The sequence below is a fragment of the Emys orbicularis genome, chromosome 21 (assembly GCF_028017835.1).
Source record: "Emys orbicularis isolate rEmyOrb1 chromosome 21, rEmyOrb1.hap1, whole genome shotgun sequence".
In the NCBI taxonomy this organism is placed as follows: Eukaryota; Metazoa; Chordata; order Testudines; family Emydidae; genus Emys; species Emys orbicularis.
In genome coordinates this window covers 705007-724684 of record NC_088703.1, presented here as the reverse complement: position 1 = coordinate 724684, position 19678 = coordinate 705007, and the positions used below count along the sequence as shown (strand labels likewise).

The window sequence follows — 19678 nt, the reverse complement described above, 5'->3', positions numbered from 1 at the left end:
GGGGGGTAAGTGGGGCTGGTGGGGGGTTGGGGTGTGGGGCTGGTGGGGGGGATTTGGGGGGCGGGGGGTAGGTGGGGCTGGTTGGGGTGTGGGGCTGGTGGGGGGGATTTGGGGGGCGGGGGGTAGGTGGGGCTGGTGGGGGGTCTGGGGTAGGGGGCTGGTGGGGGGGATTTGGGGGACGGGGGGGTAGAGGTCTCCCCCCGTCGGTCTCTGTCGTTCCGCCCGTGGCGCTTTGCGTGCCCCGGGGCGCCCCGCAGCTCTGTGCAGTGGGGTCACGGCCTGGCCCTGCCCCACACGGGAGGGGCCAGGCCCGGGACTGACCCCTGGTATCTTTCACAGCGGAGCCGCCCGGCCCGGCCTGGCCCAGGAGATGGTGAGTCTGGGGGGGGAGATCGGCCGGGGGGGGGGGGAGATCGGGGGAGGAGGGGGGCTGCATTCACAGCTCTGGCTCCAGCCAGCCCCCCTCGGGTTGGGGTGCCCCTGGCAAAGTGGGGGTGGAGCAGGAGTCCCGCCCTGGGGTCACGGTGCCGCTGGCAGCTCCAGGGGTTCCCCACAGTTGGGTCCCCCCTGTTGCTCTGACCCAGCCCAGAGTTGGGGGGACCCCCCCAGCCCGTGTAAGCCCCCCCCAGCTCCCGGGGCCCGAGGTGCCAGGCGTCGGGCTCCAGCCGGGCCCCTCTGGGGGGTGGGGAGGGACTTGCAGCATCTGCCCCGCTCCCGGGTGGGGTGGGGGGGTCCTGCCCCTGCCCTGGCTCGGCCCGTGGGCCCCCCCAGCTCTCCCCGCTCTCTCCCTAGTCGGCCACGCTGGACCTGAAGTCGAAGGAGGAGAAGGACGCGGAGCTGGACAAGCGCATCGAGGCACTGCGCAAGAAGAACGAGGCGCTCATCAAGCGCTACCAGGTGGGAGCTGGGGGGGTTCAAACTGGTGCCAGAAAGTGCTGGGCAGTAGGAAAGCCCCAGTGAGTTCCCATCCCACCGCCGACCCCTCCCCTGCGGTGCCAGCCCCCCTATCCCGGTGCCAGCCCCCCCATCCCACTGCCGACCCCTCCCCTGCGGTGCCAGCCCCCCCATCCCACCGCCGACCCCTCCCCTGTGGTGCCAGCCCCCCTATCCCGGTGCCAGCCCCCCCATCCCACCGCTGACCCCTCCCCTGCGGAGCCAGCCCCCCCATCCCACTGCCGACCCCTCCCCTGCGGAGCCAGCCCCCCCATCCCACTGCCGACCCCTCCCCTGTGGAGCCAGCCCCCCCATCCCACCGCTGACTCCTCCCCTGCGGAGCCAGCCCCCCTATCCCACCGCCGACCCCTCCCCTGCAGTGCCAGCCCCCCATCCCGGAGCCAGCCCCCCCATCCCACCGCCGACCCCTCCCCTGCGGTGCCAGCCCCCCTATCCCGGTGCCAGTCCCCCTCCCACCGCCGACCCCTGCAGCGGGTTCCGCCCCGTGGTGTCGGACGTGCCCTAAGGCACTGAGAAGCCGTGTAATCCGGCTCGTGAGACACAAACGTCCAGCAGCGGCTTAGCGCCAGGGGTGGTTTATGTAACACCAGGCTGGGAGGGGGGGCAGGTCCTAGAATCCCTGGGGGTCCCCTAAACAGGGACATGGGGGGAGAGGGTTATTTTCTCTGAAGCAGAGGCATCTGGTGCTGGGGGCGGGGGTGGGGGGGCGCGTTCTGGGCCTGAGGGCCAGTTCTGGGGCAGCGGGGAAGGGGTTCGGTACCAGTCCAGATGGGTGCACTGGAGTGCGGATACCAGGCTCCAGGGGCAAGACGGGGTGCATACATTGGGGAGCCCTGGCTCTCGGCCCGGGAGCCCCGTCACGTCCCTGCCGCTCCCCGCAGGAGATCGAAGAGGATCGGAAGAAGGCCGAGCAGGAAGGCATCGCGGTGACAGGCTCGCGCCGGCCGCGCCACTCCGAGGGTGAGCCCGAGAGGAAGCGGGTGGATAAGGACGTCTCCATCACTGTCCAGGTCTTGCTGTCCCCCGGGGTGAGCGCTGGGGTTGGTGGGGTGGGGGGTGAGAGGGACAGGACAGCCCCCAAGGGCATGGGGCAAGGTAGCAGAGCACTGGGGGGATGGTAGCCACTGATAAAGAGTGGGGGTGGGTAAACCAGTGGAGGGCACAGCTCCTGTGGAGGGGGAGGAGGTTGGGAAAGCCAGCTAGGGGAGGCAGCAGCTGTAGGGAGAGTGAGCGGGAGGAGGGTGGGGATGCCAGCCGGAGGGGGCACATGGCTGCTGGGGAGCTGAGGGGTATGGTGATAAGGGTGGGGGGCACAGCTCCTGTGGGGGGCTGAGGGGGACACGAAGTTGGGGTGCTGCGGGGGAGGAGGGTGGGGAGCAGCTGTGGCCCGGCCCTGGTGTCTCACCCTCTGCCTCTCTCCCCTGCCCCAGGAGAAGCGCGTGGTCAGCGACAGGAAGTCCCCCGGCGCGCCCAAGGCTGGCCGTGGCCCACCTCCCCGGGGCGCGGGGCGGGTCGGACCGTACCCCTCCAGCCGGTCGCCGCGGGCGGAGCAGCCTGACCAGCCCGTCTGGGAAGGGGCAGGAGGCGGCGCAGGGGATGGGCCATCTCCGGGCGGGCGAGGGCGCAGGCCGCGGGGCCGAGGAGGGGCCGGTGCGGTCACGGCGGCAGGAGAAGGAGGCCCTGACAGGAAATCCAAGGTGCGTCATGTCTTGCGGGCAGTTTGCCAGGCTGGGCCTAGTTCAGCAATAGTGCGTTGCACACGCGTTCACGCTCACTGCACTCGTGCTGGTGTTGCGTGTTGCTTTCTGCTGGGGCAGGGGGTGAAGGCTCGTAGCAGGACTCTCCCCCGGGGGGCGGATTGCAGAGTGGGACATGGGGTCTCTCTGGGGGGCACCGGCTCGGGTGGTGGGGACGAGGACATGGAATCGTAGCAATGCTGGGCTGGAAGGGCCATCGAGAGGTCGTCGCGTCCAGCCCCCGGCACTGAGCCAGGCCACGGAAACCCAGCCCAGCCCTGACGGGGGTTTGTCCAACCCATCTCCCAGCCGCCCGGGGAAGCCTGTCTCTCCCCCGAGCATTCGGAAACTTTTCCCGATGTACAGTCGTTCCCTGTTTTGGAGCTGTGCATCTGATTCCGCCCAGTCCCCGCTTCCCAAGAGAGGTGCAAAGTGCTTCACCTGGCTGAATTCAGACCAGTTCTCCAGTTGGTCCCAGTCATTTTGAATCCTAACCCTGCCCTCCAAAGTGCCGGCAGCCCCTCCTCCTGGGCGTCATACACAGACTTGATAAGCGGACTCTGTTATCCACGTCACTAAGGAAAATATTGACTGGTACCAGTCCCAGGACTGGCCCCTGCGGGACCCCCCTGGATCTGCCCTCCCGGTTTGACAGCGACCCATTGATAACTCCTCGTTGAGTGCTGTCTTCAACCAGCCAGGCACCCGCCTTAGAGTAACGTTCTCTAGGCCACATTTCCCTGGTTTGCTTAGGAAAATGTCACGTGGGGCTGTGCCAAAAACCTTCCTGAAATCAAGATATGACTCATCTACGGCTTCCCCCCTTGTCCGCTCGGTCAGTAATGCTCTACCGTAGAAGGAAATTAGGTTTGGTTTGGCATGATTGATCCATGCTGACTATTCCTAGTAACCCTGGGGCCTTTCCACTCTAGGGGGTGCTGGCTCCGATCCAGCCCCTGGGCATTGACTGGCTGGCTCGGGCGGGGGCAGGGAATGGGATGTGGGTGTCCCCGGGTGGTGCCGGTGTCCCCTGGACCTGCTGTGCCCTCTCACTCTTCCCCTTCCCACACCAGGAGTGGGAGGAGCGAAGGCGGCAGAACATCGAGAAGATGAACGAGGAAATGGAGAAGATTGCGGAGTATGAGCGGAACCAGCGGGTGAGTGGGGGGCAGGGAGGGGTGGCCAGCTTGGAAAACCCATTTTCCCCGCCCCTGTTTTGCTACCATTGCTGGGAGGTGCAGGGGGATGGTGGATTTCCCCCCTCCCCCCAGGGCCTCTGGGCCCCCTGTGCTGAGCTGTCCGCACCTCAGCGCCCTCCCTGCAGTGGGGGTGGGGGAGCCGTGGCTCCGGGTTGACCCTGCCCTTGCCTCTCTGCAGGACGGGCTGCAGGAGAAGAACCCGGTGCGGAATTTCCTGGATGACCCGCGGCGCAGCGGCTCCTTCCAGGAGGCCGACCGCAAGGAGGGGAGCCGGCGGCACGTCCGCAACTGGGGGGGGCCCGACTTCGACAAGGTCAAGACAGGCATGGAGCGGGAGAAGGAGTGGCACGCCCCGGTACGTACCCTGGGGAGGGGGAGCCAAGGGGGCCCCGTGGGGGGAGGGCCTTGGGGTGGGTGTCTGTGGGAGGTGGCGTGTGTGTGTGTGTGGGGGGGGGGTGTATCCCAGCCCCCTGCCCCTCCTACCATGGCCAGCCGGTGGGGTTGGGCCGTGGGGCTGGTGCCCCTCAGGGCAGGGGCTGTGCCTGGGTGGGAGTGTGTGGGGCGGGGTGGGGGTCCCGTCCCACGGCCCTGTGAGACACCCGTTCCTGGCTGTGAGCTGCGTGTCTCTCTCCCCCTCCCCGCAGGGCCGCCGGCCAGGCCCCAAGAGCGGGGGGCCGCTGGACATGACGCTGTCCATGACGGGCCGGGAGCGGGCTGAGTACGTGCGCTGGAAGAAGGAGCGGGAGCAGATCGACCAGGAGCGGCTGGCGCGGCACCGCAAGCCCACGGGCCAGTGGTGCCGGGAGTGGGACGCCGAGAAGACGGACACCATGTAGGAGGGCGGCGGAGCAGCGGGATCCCCGGGGCGGGTGGGGAAGGCCCCGGGGCTGCGCTGGTTCTCGGGGGGCCTGAGCTGGGTCGCTTGGCGGAGGGGGGGGCAGATAGGGCCCGGTCTGAGGAGCAGGTGGGGGAGCTGGTCAGTGGGGGGCGGGGGTGTCTCTGGGCTCACACCCAGCTCGGGGGCGGGGGGGGGTGTCGCCCGTGGCCGCACTAACCCAGCACGTGTCTTTCAGGTTTAAGGAGGGCTGTGGCTCGGTGCCAGGACTGGACCCGGGCGCCAGGCGTGGTAAGTGACCCCGGCAGCGCCAGGGCCTGGTGGAGACTGGGGGGGGTTCCCCCTGCCATTCCCCATCCCCACGGGTGGGGATACCGACGCCCTGGCGGAGGGTCCTGGGGGGGGGTTGGTCCCTGTGGGACAGCCCCGGGCCCAGGTGCAAGGCGGCGGGGGGCCCTACTGGACAGCATGGGGGTAGTGGGGGATGGGGGACGTCGCGCCCTGGGGGCAGTACCCCTGTGGGGGGAGGTCTGTTCCCATGCCTAGGGCAGATCCGCTGACTCTCCACTGGTTGGACTGGAATTGTAGCCCCGGCAAGGACGGACCCTGGGGTGATCCGGAGGCCTCCGCTTCTGGGAAGCGTCGTCCGGCCCTGGCCTGCCTTCCGCACAGCCGTGGGGACGGGCCAGGGGCAGCCCTGCTGTGAGCTCCCCTGCCCCCAGACTGTTAACTCCCTGCTGCCCTCTCCTCTCAGACGAGAACAAGCGCCCCCCCAGGCCGCCCATCTTCGGGGAGTTCCTGTCCGAGCACCGGGCCGAGCGCAGGAGGAAGGGCCGGGGCCGACCCGCGCCCGCCAAGCCCTACAGGTAAGTCCACCCTTGCCCTGCTGTGTGAGGGCCGAGGGCCGGACGCCTGGGTTCCATTCCTGGCTCTGGGCGGAGGGAGTGGAGTCTGGTAAGTTAGAGCACTGGGCGGTGCGGGGGGCTGGGAGCCAGGACTCCTGGGTTCTGTCCCTATTTAAGCCACTAACTCCCTGCGTGACGAAGGGAAGGGGGGCCTCTCACTGGACCTCAGTTTCCCCTGGGCTGGTGTGAACCCCTCCGGAGCTAGTTGGCCCTGTTGGTCGGTGTGTCTGGGCTGGGCTCTGCAGTGCTGGGTGGGGCGGGTGCCGAATGGGGTCTGGCTGGGTTGGGCCCTCCTGACGCCTGTTCCTCCCCCACCCAGCATGCATGACAACCGGTGGGAGGAGAAGGACGAGGGGCCAGGGGCCGAGGAGCCTGACCCCCGCCACGAAGAGCCACAGGTAAGGGGGCGGGGTCCAGCCACGGCCATTCGGGGATCCCCCCCCCGTCCTCTCTACAAGTAGCTCAGCCTGCAGCTCTGCCCCATGTCTCCCCACTCCCCCTACAGCCCCGTGTCTCCTACAGCCCCCCCCCCCCAATCCCATCACGGGGACTCACTCACGCAGGATCAGGCCCTGTCCCACTGTCCCCCGCGGCTCCCTGGGTCCCGCTGCCCCTCGCTGTCTGAACGTCCCTGCCTTGTGCCAGCAGGCGGAGGTGCTGGCCGCCCAGCTGCCCCCCGAGCCCCGGCAGCCCCCCGACGAGGATGAGGACCAGTGGGAGGATGTCAGTGAGGAGGATGATGATGATGAAGGGCACCTCAGCTCGTCGGGCGAGGAGGAGGAGGCAGCGCCCCCCGTGGAGTCCCCGAAAGCCCCGCGGGCCCTGAAGGTTGGGCGGGTCCTAGCCCCCAAGCTGGACATGCCCCCGCCGGGAGCTCATGGAGGACAGGGCAAACCCCTCAGCCCCTTCTCCCCAGCTGAGGGCTACCAGCCTGTCTCAGACTGGGGCGAGGAGATGGAGCTGAACTCGCCCCGAGGCAGTGTGGGGGACAGCCCCCCACAGGGCCCTGGCCCTGGCCCCGCCCCCCAGGCACAGCGGGCAGGGCCCCCTGGAGAGACTGCAGGTAAGGGGCACTGGCTGGGCTCTGCTGGGGGGAGGGGAGGAGAGCTGTGTGCTGTGGGGGGCCGGGGGGGCAGGTATCAGGCTGGTCTGGCTTGGGGTGTTTGCCCCGTTTGGACAATGGAGAGGGCCCTGGTGTGGGACTTGGGGTGTGGTCCCAGTGGGATGGGGGAGTAGGGGCTGACAGAGGGGAGGGGTCAGAGGGCGGGAGTACTGGGGGGGGCATCACCCCAGGAAATAATGGCTCCCAATCTCCCCCCAGCTGCGGAGTCGGGTGGGCGGGGCACGGCAGAGCCCGCCGAGGCCACACAGCAGGAGCAGCCGGCACGGGACAGGGGATCGATGGCGTTAGCAGCCCCTGGCGGCACGGAGAGGCAGGAGCCGGCCCCCACCACGGCTGGGAGCCCTGAGGAGCCGGGGGTCCCTGCGACGCAAGGTGCTGGGGGTGGGCGGGGTCTGTGCTGAGCGTGGCGGGGGGGGCTGGAGGGGGCAAGAGCCGGGGGCTTGCTTGGAACCCCTGGAAGGAGGGGAGGCTCCCCTTGGCCTCTGGGGAACCATGGCTGGGCTGGTAGGGGAGGGGGCTGGCTGGGCTGTGTGTGGGGCTCAGTCCCCAGGGATGCTCACCCCCAGCCAGGAGGGAGCCATGCGCGGCTGGGCTGGGGGGTTTGCCCGCAGCCCCCGGCTGCTGATGCTCTCTCCCTCTCCTCCCCAGCAGCCGTAGAGACCCCGAGCCAGCTGGAGGCGGAGCCGGTGCCGGGCGCGGTGCAAATCACGGACCTTGAGCGGGTGTGTTTCCATAAGAGCTCGGCCTTGCCCGCCAGTCGCTAGTGGCACTTGCCCCTTCTCTCTGCCCCTCCCCTTCTTCGCAGCCCCGCTGGCAGGGGCACTCCCGCTGCAGACTGACCCGCCTGCCGTGCTGGGCCTTGTCACGGCTCACTCTGGACGGGCATAGGCAGATCCCGAACAGGGAAACCGGCTGCTGCCTGGCTCGGGGCTGCCGCGCATTCCTGTCCCGGTGTCTGTCCCAGGCGAGGGTGAGACAGGCCCCTTTGTGCATCCGAGGGGGCAGCTAACCCAGGGCCTGAGCCTGCTGGCAGTGGGGGGGCGGGATTGACTTCGGTGGAGCAGGATTGGACGGGGTCTGGTCTGAGGACGTGGAAAGCAGCAGCTGCTGCTGGGTCACTGAGGGGCGAGCGGCTTTAGCTGCTGGGCCTCCCACCTGGGAGCTCTCCGCTAGCCGCTTGTGCAGCGGGACCCGGATCCCCGCTCAGGGCCCCACAGGAGCTGGGGTCAGTAGTGCAGCAGAAACGCAGATCGGCGCTGCCTGCTGGGGTGTGGGGTGACCTGTCTCTGTCAGCTGCACCGACAGAATCCGTGGCCAGGATTCGAACTCACGGCACGTTCTCTCTCTCTCTCTCTCTCTCTCTCTCTCTCTCTCTCTCTCTCCCCCTTTGACAGGATAATGGAGAGCCCTGATGCCCCAGAGCCACCCCCGAGGCTGCCGCGGCAAAGGTCAGGCGGCTCCCTCCGTGACTTCCACAGATTGGTAGAGCCTCTTTCTGGAGCCGTGCGGGCAGGATGTGCTTTGAGGCTTAGCTGTCTGGATGTTGTCTGGGTTAACCTTCCCGGGGGCCCAGCCTGGGGGTGCAGGGGTATGTGTGGGTGTGTGTGGGGTGGGTGGCCTGGAGGGTTTATTCTGGTGGGAATTGCATGACCCCGAGCAGCGGGGCGAGGAGGTCGTTCCAGCAAGCGGTGCAAAATGTCTGGGATCCGACGTGCGTCTGTCCACAATTAACCTCTCCTGCTGAAGTGTGTGTGTGTGTGTGTGTGTGTGTGTGTGTGTGTGTGTGTGTGTGTGTGTGTGTGTGTGTGTGTGTGTGTGTGTGTGTGTGTGTGTGTGTGTGTGTGTGTGTGTGTGTGTCCCTCTCATGGGATTAGGGGTGACCTAAATCCCGGTGTAAAGACTATGTGAGCCAGGGCCTCTCCTGTGTGCGGCTGCCCCTGGCTCGCCCTGTCCCGCCCCGCTAGCTCCGAAGTCCAGGCGAGGGCTGTGGGTTACCTGGGGGCACGTGTATGATCACCAGCTGCAGCTAGCCCTGTCCAAGCACTACTAGCCAACGTCTCCTGTGCTGGAGCCAGCCGCGCTTTGCCCCTTCTCAGCTGTAACCATTGCAAGGGGCTGTTCTCGGGCTGGCTGAATGTGTCCCCGTCCTCCTGGTCTGCGCTCCCGGGCAGCCGGTTCCACCCACCGCTGTGCAGCCCGTGAATCCTTTCCCCAGGGGGTAGGACTCCCCCACCCTGCTCGCTGGGGGGGGGGCAGGAGCCTGGGCTTAGAGGTGTTTTCACTCCCCGGTGCTGCCCTGGCATGCTTGGTTGTCCTGCCCAGGTCTCCTGTGCTGTCCGGCCGCTTTCGATCATGTAAAAGCAATGCCAACATACCTGACTTTCTTACAATAAAACCTTCACAAAGCCGCTGGGCCTGGCTGCGTCAGGCTCTTCCTGGCGGGGAGGGGATGGGATGGCAGCACGGCTCTGAGAATGCAGCTTTAAGGGGTGGGGGCATGTGACTTGACAAATCTCTTACCGGGGCAGCCTGTGCTCCTGGGCACTGCCGTGGGGATGGGCAACCTTACAAGTGCCCCTTCACTCGGGCACGCGCTCCCTGTGGAATCCCTCTGGGCCTAGCCATCAGGGCTGTCCATGTGAGACAGAAATCTGGGCAGCTGGTGCTTTCTGTACCTGTTAAACCCAGGGCCCTGGCTAGATTCCAGCATTGCTAGTTAATCCCCTGTCCTGAGCCACCCTCCCCCAGAACATTTAAAGCGGCTGTGGCTCCATCTCAAGCAATGGTGCAGCGTTGCTGTGTGCTGTTATGGCTTCCGCCCCAGAGGTGGCTGTACTACAATAGGTGATCTCTGTGTAAAGCCCGGTCGGGTCCCGGGGGGACGGGCGCTGGGTAAATGTAGCTGGATTGGTGGAACCAGTAGGAGCACTGCGGTAACATGGGTGGGCGGCTGCCCACCGGCCAGACCTCGGCGCTAAACCTGGTTTCAAATCAGTTAAGAGGTTTAATCTCCTGGACATCAGCCCCCACCGTGGGGACCAGAAGAGCTCAGCAGGCTGGGCGCAGAGCTGGCCCCTGCTCCCTTCTAACGGCGCCAAACCGCCCCAGCACGGTTCGGCTCACGGGTGCTTTGGCGGCACTGCAGGTGCAGGGCTCCCTGGGGCTGGCTGCTCCTGGAATCAGCGCAGCTGGTCTGTCCGCTGGGTGCTCAGAGCACGCGGCTCCTGGTGACACGGAGCAGTCGCTCTTTGTCCAAGGGGCAGGATTGTGGTTCCCTGGACGCTACGAAGGGACCTCACACAACTGGGTGACTGGGCAACAAAATGGCAGATGAAATTCAGTGTTAAGTGCAAAGTGATGCACATTGGAAAACATAATCCCAACTATACCTATAACATGATGGGGTCTAAATTAGCTGTTTCCACTCAAGACAGAGATCTTGGAGTCATTGTGGATAGTTCTCTGAAATCATCCACTCAATAAGAACATAACATAAGAACGGCCATACTGGGTCAGACCAAAGGTCCATCTAGCCCAGTATCTGTCTACCGACAGTGGCCAATGCCAGGTGCCCCAGAGGGAGTGAACCTAACAGGCAAGGATCAAGTGATCTCTCTCCTGCCATCCATCTCCATCCTCTGACAAACAGAGGCTAGGGACACCATTCCTTACCCATCCTGGCTAATAGCTATTAATGGACTTAACCACCATGAATTTATCCAGTTCTCTTTTAAACGCTGTTATAGTCCTAGCCTTCACAACCTCCTCAGGTAAGGAGTTCCACAAGTTGACTGTGCGCTGTGTGAAGAAGAACTTCCTTGTATTTGTTTTAAACCTGCTGCCTATTAATTTCATTTGGTGACCCCTAGTTCTTGTATTATGGGAATAAGTAAATAACTTTTCCTTATCCACTTTCTCCACATCACTCATGATTTTATATACCTCTATCATATCCCCCCTTAGTGTCCTCTTTTCCAACCTGAAGAGTCCTAGCCTCTTTAATCTCTCCTCATATGGGACCCGTTCCAAACCCCTAATCATTTTAGTTGCCCTTTTCTGAACCTTTTCTAGTGCCAGTATATCTTTTTTGAGATGAGGAGACCACATCTGTACGCAGTATTCGAGATGTGGGCGCACCATCGATTTATATAAGGGCAATAATATATTCTCAGTCTTATTCTCTATCCCCTTTTTAATGATCCCTAACATCCTGTTTGCTTTTTTTGACCGCCTCTGCACACTGTGCGGACATCTTCAGAGAACTATCCACGATGACTCCAAGATCTTTTTCCTGACTTCTTGTAGCTAAATTAGCCCCCATCATATTGTATGTATAGTTGGGGTTATTTTTTCCAATGTGCATTACTTTACATTTATCCACATTACATTTCATTTGCCATTTTGTTGCCCAATCACTCAATGTGCAGTGGCGTCAAAAAAGCAAACGATGTGGGGCATCATTAAGACAGAAAATATCATGTTGCCTCTATCAATCCATGGTATGCCCACATCTTGAATACTGCGTGCAGATGTGGTTATCCCGCTCCAGCCCTGGAGGGGTTAAAAGCCAGCCCTTGGAGAGGGCTAGGGCTGGGAGCCAATCAGAAAAGGCTGAGGGGCAGCCAATCAGGGCCACTCTGGGCCCTATAAAAGAGCTGTGGGGCCAAAAGGCAGTCAGTCTCTCTCTAGCTTTGGAGTGAGATGGCCCTAGCTGCCTGAAGGAGCAAAGGGTCCCATGGACAGAGCTGTGCTGGGGAAGGGGAAGGCTGAGCTGGGGAGCTGAGGTCTGGCAGGAAGGCCTAGGGAGGTACTGGGCTGTGGGGAAAGGCAGTAGGTCCAACCCCCTTGCCAATGATGAGTGGCCATTACAGAGGAGAGGGGCTAGATGATGATGGGCAGTAGCCACTGAGGCAAGGTGGGCATAGGGGGAGGGGGTTCCCCTGGGAAGGGAGACCCAGAGTGTGGGCAGCACCCCTGAGGGAAAGGGGTGCTGGGGTCCGGGAGAGACATGGAGGCCTGAGGCAGGCGAGACACTGGCCAGCAGGGGGTGCTCCAAGACTGGAAAGTGCTAATTCCTGGACTGACCAGCAGGAGGCGCCGTGGCCTAGAGTGCTCCATCTGTTACACCCCATAGATCCATTGGACTTGGGAAAGGTTCAGAAAAGGGCAACACCAATGATGAGGGGTCTGGAATGGCTCCGTGTGAGGAGAGATTAATCAGACCGGGACTGCTCGACTTGGAAAAGAGACAACTGGGGGGGGGGGGGGAGGAGAGAGAGATGCTAGAGGTCTATAAAATCATGACTGGTGTGGAGAAAGTCAATAAGGAAGTGTTATTTACTCCTCATAACACAAGAACTAGGGGTCACCCAATGACATTAACAGGCAGCAGGTTTAAAATGAACTAAAGGAAGTATTTCTTCACACAACGCACAGTCAACCTGTGGAACTCCTTGCCAGAGAACGTTGTGAAGGCCAAGACTATAACAGGGTTCAAAAAAGAACTAGATAAATTCATGGAGGAAGGCCCATCAATGGCTATTAGCCAGGCTGGGCAGGGATGGTGTCCCTAGCCTCTGTTTGCCAGAGGCTGGGAATGGATGGCAGGGGATGGATCACTTGGTGATTCCCTCTTCTGTTCATTCCCTCTGGGGCACCTGGCATTGGCCACTGTCGGAGGACAGGATACTGGGCTAGATGGACCTTTGGTCTGACCTGGTCTGGCTGCTCTTAGGAAGCAGCGATAGGTCTGCTGCAGGCCCTGGCCTCCTGCGCACAGAGCAAACCTGCAGTGAGCCCTTGGCCTGTGGCATGGACATAGCACAGCTCTCAGAGGCTAATGCAATCGCCCATGCTGCGGGCACCACATAGCCCCACCCTGCCCCCGTTAATCCGTGGAGCCAGCATCTTTCTTCGCTGTAGTGGGGACAGGGAGGTGTTAGAAATCTGATGCAGAAGCCAGCAGACACGTGGAGGAAAGCTGCCTTCCTTAAGACCACAAGGATGGAGCTTCAGATTTAGATGCCTCTCTGCGAGCCGCTCTTCTGACTTCAGGGCCAGCTACTCGGGTGACCCACAGCCAGCCACACCAGCCGCTACTGGAGGGACCTGGAGCCACCCTCACCAGCCACTGCTTGGGACGCTCTGGGCAACTGGCTCCGGGGACCGCCCAAGGGAGCGTCAGAGCAGCGGTCCTGGGGCTGCTGGAGCAGTGGCCCCAGGGGTGCCCGGAGAGCAATCCCGAGAGCAGCAGCTGGGGGGCAGTCAACCCCCAGCACTGGAGCAGGGCCCCCTGGAGCAGCGGGGCCCCAGAAATAGAGATTTAGACGGGTATTGTTAGTAAAAGTCCTGGACAGGTCACAGGGCGGTGGATTTTTATTTATTACCTGTGAGCTGTCCAGGACTTTTACGCAAAAGACCCCTGAGTACATCTTGGCCTTAGCACTAATGCGTGGAGACCAGGTTACTGTGCGCCCGTGTGGACGGGGCTGGAAGGGTGAAAGGGGCGAAGCTGCGGGTGGCAGGGGCTGGCTGGTCAGGGATGGGATTGGGGGTGAGGGTCCCCAGGCACCACAGAGCGGGGAATGGCAAGGGGAAGCGCTCTCTTCTCCAGCCCAAGCTCCCTGTCCGGGGGTGGGGGGGGGGGGGCGGTACCTGTGCCAGGAGGGGTGTGTGGCAGAGGGTCCGTGCAGCCCCGAGAGCTCAGCGGGGGCTTCCTAGTCCTGGGGGCTGCATAGGTGTCTCCCCCCTTCTTTTCCCTGCAGCCAGGCTGGGGGTGGGGGGCAGATTCCTTCAAGGCTGAGAATAGGAAATGCGCCCGCCCCAGTCTCAGACTAACCGTGTGCGTGGGGGGCAGGCTCTGCGGTCCAAGCCCTGAGACACCCCCACCCTCACAGCATTAAGGGGGGCAGGGAGCAGAGTTCTGTCTCCTGGGGACCGGGTGGGGTGGTGAGCCGGCAGGGCGCGGGGGGAGGGGGCAGTCCCGGTCGGAGAGGCTGGCACAGCGCGGGGGCGGGTCTGGCAGGGGGGGCGGGTCTGGCGCGGGAGGGGAAGGCGAGGCTGCCCAGACCGGACAGGGCTCGGGCGGGGCCGGCAGGACAAGCGGTTCCCGAGCGCCCCGGGCCGTGCCAGCCTCCCCCGTGCGTCCTGGGCGCAGCCGGCATGAAGCAGCGGGAGGGAGACGGGCCCGGGCAGCCGGTGCCCCCCAGCTACGCCGGGGATCGGCCGCGGGCGGGCGGGAAACTGCTGCTGGGGGGCGGCCGGGCCCCCCCGCGCTGGCTGCGCGTCGCCACCGTCTGCGCCTATTTCCTCTGCGTCTCGCTGGCCGCGCTGCTGCTGGTGATTTACTACGGGCTGGTGTGGACGCCGCGGGGCCCCGGCGCGGAGAACGGCACCGAGCCCGGCCCGCAGGCCCCGCAGCTCTGCAACCACAGCGGGCCGGGGCCGGAGCCGGGGCTGCAGGAGGCGGCGGCGAAGGGGGGCCCGGGCGGCGGCCCGCGGCCCGCGCAGGAGGAGCGGAGCGGGCAGCAGGGCCCTGCGGGGCGCACGGGCTGGAGAGGCCGCGACGGGACCCACTGAGGCGCCGGAGGATGGAGCCGCCCCTGGGGGCTCCCCCCGTGGGACCGAGCCGGGCCAGGAGGGATGAGACCGGGACGGAGCCGGGGCCCGCGGCCTGGGCGTGAAGGGCTCCCCAGGCATCGCTCGGGGCGCGCAGCGGGGACCCCCCCGGGTGGCCGCAGGAGTCGGGCGGGGGGCAGGTCCCCCCTGCTTCCGGGGAGGCGCCCAGAAAAGTCCAGACAGCCTCAGGAGGCGGCCAAGGACGGGCCCGCGGGAGCCGTCACCTCTCCAGGCCTGGGGGGCACGCGTGGGCTGGCTGAGCCGGGAGAAGGGGCTGGCCGGTGCCAGGGTCGGAGGGCACCAGGCTAACATAGCAGCATAGCCCCCCCGACCCCAAGGCACCGTGTGCTGGCGCCAGGAGCCTGGGGTGCTTTGGGTGTCAAGGACATAATGGACTCAGACTCCCAGGGCCACCGGACTGCGGGCCTTGGGCTCAGCAAAACCTGTATCCTTCTCTCCGTCTGTCTGTCCAATAAACCAGTCACTGCTCCTGCCCCAGCCTCTGTCCCGCGTCACGCCACAAACTTACCCATCCAGGGGGGTGGGGGCATGGGAGCCGGGGGTGGGGTGAGGTTTGCAGGGAGCATAGGGGTTCAGGGAGCAGGGTGAGGGGTGGGGGTTGGAGGGAGCATAGGGGTTCAGGGAGCAGGGTGAGGGGTGGGGGTTGGAGGGAGCATAGGGGTTCAGGGAGCAGGGTGAGGGGTGGGGGTTGGAGGGAGCAGAGAGGTTAGGGGGGCAGGGTGAGGGGTGGGGCTTGGAGGGAGCAGGGCCCCGGGGGTTGCAGGGAGGGGGGGTTGCAGGGAGCAGGGTGAGGGGTGGGAGGAGCAGGGTGAGGGGGGGTTGCAGGGAGCGGGTAGGGTTGCAGGGTGAGGGGTGGGAGGAGCAGGGTGAGGGGGGTTGCAGGGAGCAGGGTGAGGGGTGGGGGTTGCAGAGAGCCGCGGGGTTCAGGGAGCGTGGTGGGGGTTGCAGGGTGAGGGCTGGGAGGAGCAGGTGAGGGGTGGGGGTTGCAGAGAGCAGGGTGAGGGGTTGGAGGAGCAGGGTGAGGAGTGGGGGTTGCAGGGAGCAGGGGGGGTTGCAAGGTGAGGGAGAGACTGTGTCACTTTAGCCCAGGGGTCTCAAACTCAAATGACCGCGAGGGCCACATGAGGACTAGTGCATTGGCCCGAGGGCCGCATCACTGACATCCCCCCTCACTGCCCCTGGCCCCGCCCCCACTCCACCCCTTCCATGAGGCCCCGCCCCTGCCCCGCCTCTTCCCACCTCCTCCTCCAAGCAGTTTTAATAAAATATATACACTCAGTAAAGCCCCCCCACTGCACTGGGCTACACCACCACTCCCCCCCGCTCTGTCTCTTCCAGGGGTGGCAGGTTTGTAGAAATTTTGGTGGTGCCCAAAACCTGCCCCCCCCAAACTCCACCCCCACCTGCCTAAGGCTCTGGGAGGGAGTTTGGGTGGGGGAGGGGGTCTGGGATGGAGTTTGGGTGCTGGGTGCAGGCTCTGGGCTGGGGCAGGGGGTGGGGTGCAGGCTCTGGGAGAGAGTTTGGGTGCTGGGTGCAGGCTCCAGGCTGGGGCAGGGGGTGGGGGTGCAGGCTCTGGGATGGAGTTTGGGGATAGGAGGGGGTGCAGGGGTGAGGGCTGTGGGGCTGGGGATGAGGGGTTTGGGGCATTGGATAGGCTTGGGGCATTGGAGAGGCTCAGGACTAGGGCAGGGGAAGGGCAGCCTGCCCTGACCCTAGTGGAGGGGGGCACTAAAACCCTGCGGCAGCAAGTGATGCCAGAAGCCGGCAGAGCAGAGCGTGAGCTGCAGGCTCCGGGCGGTGAGGGGGCAGCAAGTGAGCCCGGGGGACACTCGAGGGAGACACGGGGCGGCAGGCGGGGCCGGGGGAGAGACAGGGAGCTTAGCTGCCACATAAAATAACTCGGGGTGGGGGCGGGGGTGAGGGGAGTTTGGTGGCGACAGGAAGTAACGGGGGGGGGCGTGGGGAGCTTGGCGGGCTGCAGGGAAGAGCTCCGCGGGCTGCATGCATGTTTGAGACCCCTGGTTTAGCCCATTCCCAGCTGTGGGAGTCGTCGCATCCAGACTGGCTGTCAGCAGATATCCTCCAGTCTCCCATATTCCAAACAGCGTCACATGGCCCCACGCAAAATTAATGCAGAAAGGGGTGTCCCTACGCACTGCTGAAGGCATCACAGGAATTTTTCATTCAGTATTGTGACGGGTTGGATCACAGAAACCCCGTTGGGAACTGCCACCTGATGTGCCTAGACTACCTCGGAGCCCGTTTTCCCTGCCAGTTTGGGACTTCAGTGCCTTGCCTTGTTTGAGCCAGACACGCTAGCCTGCTGCAACACAGGTCCAAGTCTGAACCACATCCCCCACAAGCTGCAGGCTTAACTGAAAACAGCTTAAGAAGTGCTCCTGTCTCCAGCACTCAGATATCCAACTCCCAATGGGGTCCAAACCCCAAATAAATCCGTTTTACCCTGGGTAAACTCATAAACTGTTCACCCTCTATAACACTGATAGAGAGATACGCACAGCTGTTTGCCCCCCCAGGTATTATTACATATTCTGGGTTAATTAATAAGTAAAAGATGATTTTATTAAATACAAAAAGTAGGATTAAGTGGTTCCAAGTAATAACAGACAGAACAAAGTGAATTACCAAGCAAAATAAAATAAAACACGCAAGTCTAAGCCTAATACAGTAAGAAAACTGAATACAGGTAAATCTCACCCTCAGAGATGTTGCAATCAGCTTCTATCACAGACTGGACGCCTTCCTAGTCTCGGCCCAACCCTTTCCCCTGGTACAGCCCTTGTTCCAGGTCAGGTGGTAGCTAGGGGATTTCTCATGATGGCTCCCCCTTTTCTCTGTTCCACCCACTTATATATCTTTTGCATAAGGCGGGAATCCTTTGTCCCTCTAGGTTCCCACCCACCCCCTTCTCACTGGAAAAGCACCAGGTTAGAGATGGATTCCAAGTTCAGGTGACATGATCACATGTCACTGCAAGACTTCATTACCCACTTGCCAGCACACACCTATACAGGAAGACTTACAGGTAAACACAGCCACCTACAGTCAATTGTCCTAGTTGATGGGAGCCATCAAGGTTCCAAACCACCATTAATGGCCCACACTTTGCATAATCACAATAGGACTCCAGAGTTATATTTCATATTCCTAGTTTCAGATACAAGAGTGGTACATTTATACAAATAGGATGACCACACTCAGTAGATTATAAACTTTGTAATGATACCTTACAAGAGACATTTTGCATGAAACATATTCCAGTTACAAATTATATTAACTCATTAGCATATTTTCATAAAATCATATAGACTGCAACGTCACAAGTATTATTAGACTTTTCAGTTTCACATCAACATTATCAGTGTGTAACAGAAATGGTTTATCAAAATCAGGTTTGACTAGAACAGGCTTTTTTTTGGTAAGGTTTATCATGGAAATAACAATGTTACTGAATCCCCTTACAAACCCATGGTAATATTTGACTAGGTCAATAGCGGATTGGACCTTTTGTGATCTTGCCCGAAGTTCTTGAAAATAGCTAGTTTATCCCTATAAGCTCCGACCTGGTGTATCTTCTGTGCCAACAACTATAGGCAAATTTCCCCCTCCCTTGTCAGACCGGTAATTTGCATCAACACCGACACTAGTTTTCAAATTCTCATCATTGTGCATACCGCAAAATTTCCTTTCCTTTCTTAGAGTTGACTCATTCTCCCCATCAGCAGGCTCGGGTCCCTTCCCCCTCACCTTTCTCCTAGAGGGTTGAGATCTGAACCTCCCTGCTTAAAGAATCCCGTGGCTGGCCGGGTGTGTCCACCAACTGCAGCCCCTCTGGGCTCTGAGCATCTACCCGGACACTCTCCTGCATTCTTGCTTTTAGATCCACCACCCAGAGACTGGACTCGATTTACAGGGACATAATCAATTCCTACCAACAAGTCAGAATCAGGATTCTGCTTACTCTCCTCTCTCCATTCTTGGTTCCACTTCGGAGCAGACGGGCCCGAGCCCACCTCTGACCCCTCTCCCTGCTCCTAAGGGCTGAACTAGGCAATTTGCCTGCAGAGCCCTGGAGCTTCCTGTTTGCGGCATTATAAAACCTCAGCCTTCGCTGCCCATTGGCGCTTGGGAAAATCGCCTGCAGCACGGACGTAGCCTGCAGGGTCTGGGCACACGGGGTGAGTGCTTGCTTAGCTCTGCGCCGCTGTTCTGCTGATAAAACTACACAGGATCTTTTCAGGGGACAAGGCAATATGCCACGTTTATTATGATAACACAATTTGATGTATAACCAATAGCTAATACTTAATACCTACGTACACACACACACACACACACACACACACACACACACATCAAATGTTCTGCAGCTGCTGGATAGTTACCAGTCCTGAACGTAGCTTGAGCCTGTAGCCTGATTTCGCAGCTTGGGTTCGTAGTTCGTGGCGGCTAACTGGCCAGGAAAGCCGGGCACGAGGAAGAGCCGGTCTCTGTCAGGCGCACACCAATGCCCTTTGATGTTGGCAGCAGAACGTTACTCAAAGTCTTCCACCTCACCCATCCTTTTTGTAGGCTTTAGTTTGAACAAGAGTCTATGGGTCTTGCTGTGTCACGCTGCCTCTGGGTACTGTGTGATTGATCACCCATCAATTGCAGATGTGACTGTCAGCCTCGGACCTGGCTTTGATCTTGTTTCAATTGCACCTTTGTTCTTTTCTTTTAGGGTGGACTCTTCTCACTTTGTCAGGGCTGTTGTCTGCATCTTCAGCCCTTGGTGTTTGCACTTCACCTTATGGGGACAGGCTGGGGCTGGAGGTTGATCCCATTATCCATGCATCCCTCACTCACACATCTGAACGAAGTTAATAAGGTTACAGCAGGTTTTGCAAAATGGACTAAGCATTTCAAAATGGAGTTTTAGATACAATATGGAAAACACAATTTCATTCTTCAGCTCTACACCGCAGGCCTGGAGCCATCTCTTCTCGGGGGCGTGGTGGGGCCTTCCAGCGGGGAACAGCCGAGCCCATGGGGCAAATGCCGATGTCTTCCTGCCTGCACTTCGTGGGCAGCAGCTCCTCTACAGGACATATTCAAAGGGTTTAGGGGTGAGATTCTGTCTGCTCCCCCTGCATCCTTCTGCCAGAGCTGGGGTGTGTCCCCCACGTTGCCTTTCCCAGAGCTACTGTGCTGAGCTGGAGACTGGCATGGCCAGCGGGAGGAATATGGGGCTCCATCAGGGCGCAGAGCCGCAGGGAACAGAACCC

General features: G+C 61.7%; 2 protein-coding genes across 2 annotated transcripts; both read left to right on the top strand.

Annotated features, from left to right (window-relative positions):
• The first annotated feature begins 341 nt into the window (after nt 1–341).
• On the top strand, nt 342–8164 carry CCDC9 (coiled-coil domain containing 9). Its single transcript, XM_065420994.1, has 14 exons — nt 342–373; nt 793–897; nt 1836–1982; nt 2385–2651; nt 3764–3847; nt 4068–4244; nt 4534–4721; nt 4963–5015; nt 5479–5590; nt 5949–6027; nt 6275–6692; nt 6951–7124; nt 7401–7474; nt 8147–8164. Exons 1-14 carry the CDS (start codon nt 371–373, stop codon nt 8162–8164), a joined length of 1899 nt encoding a protein of 632 aa, XP_065277066.1. The 5' UTR covers nt 342–370.
• Nucleotides 8165–13913: 5749 nt separating this feature from the next.
• INAFM1 (InaF motif containing 1) lies at nt 13914–14330 on the top strand. The gene has a single exon (XM_065420701.1). It carries the CDS (start codon nt 13914–13916, stop codon nt 14328–14330), a length of 417 nt encoding a protein of 138 aa, XP_065276773.1.
• The last annotated feature ends 5348 nt before the right edge of the window (nt 14331–19678 follow it).

Excerpts from the sequence above, each read along its gene's own strand:
- CCDC9 (XM_065420994.1), top strand. Across the intron at positions 2,652-3,763 it reads GCCCTGACAGGAAATCCAAG|GAGTGGGAGGAGCGAAGGCG; the intron begins GTGCGTCATGTC and ends TTCCCACACCAG. Across the intron at positions 3,848-4,067 it reads AGTATGAGCGGAACCAGCGG|GACGGGCTGCAGGAGAAGAA; the intron begins GTGAGTGGGGGG and ends GCCTCTCTGCAG.
- INAFM1 (XM_065420701.1), top strand. The coding sequence starts at position 13,914 with ATGAAGCAGCGGGAGGGAGACGGGCCCGGGCAGCCGGTGCCCCCCAGC.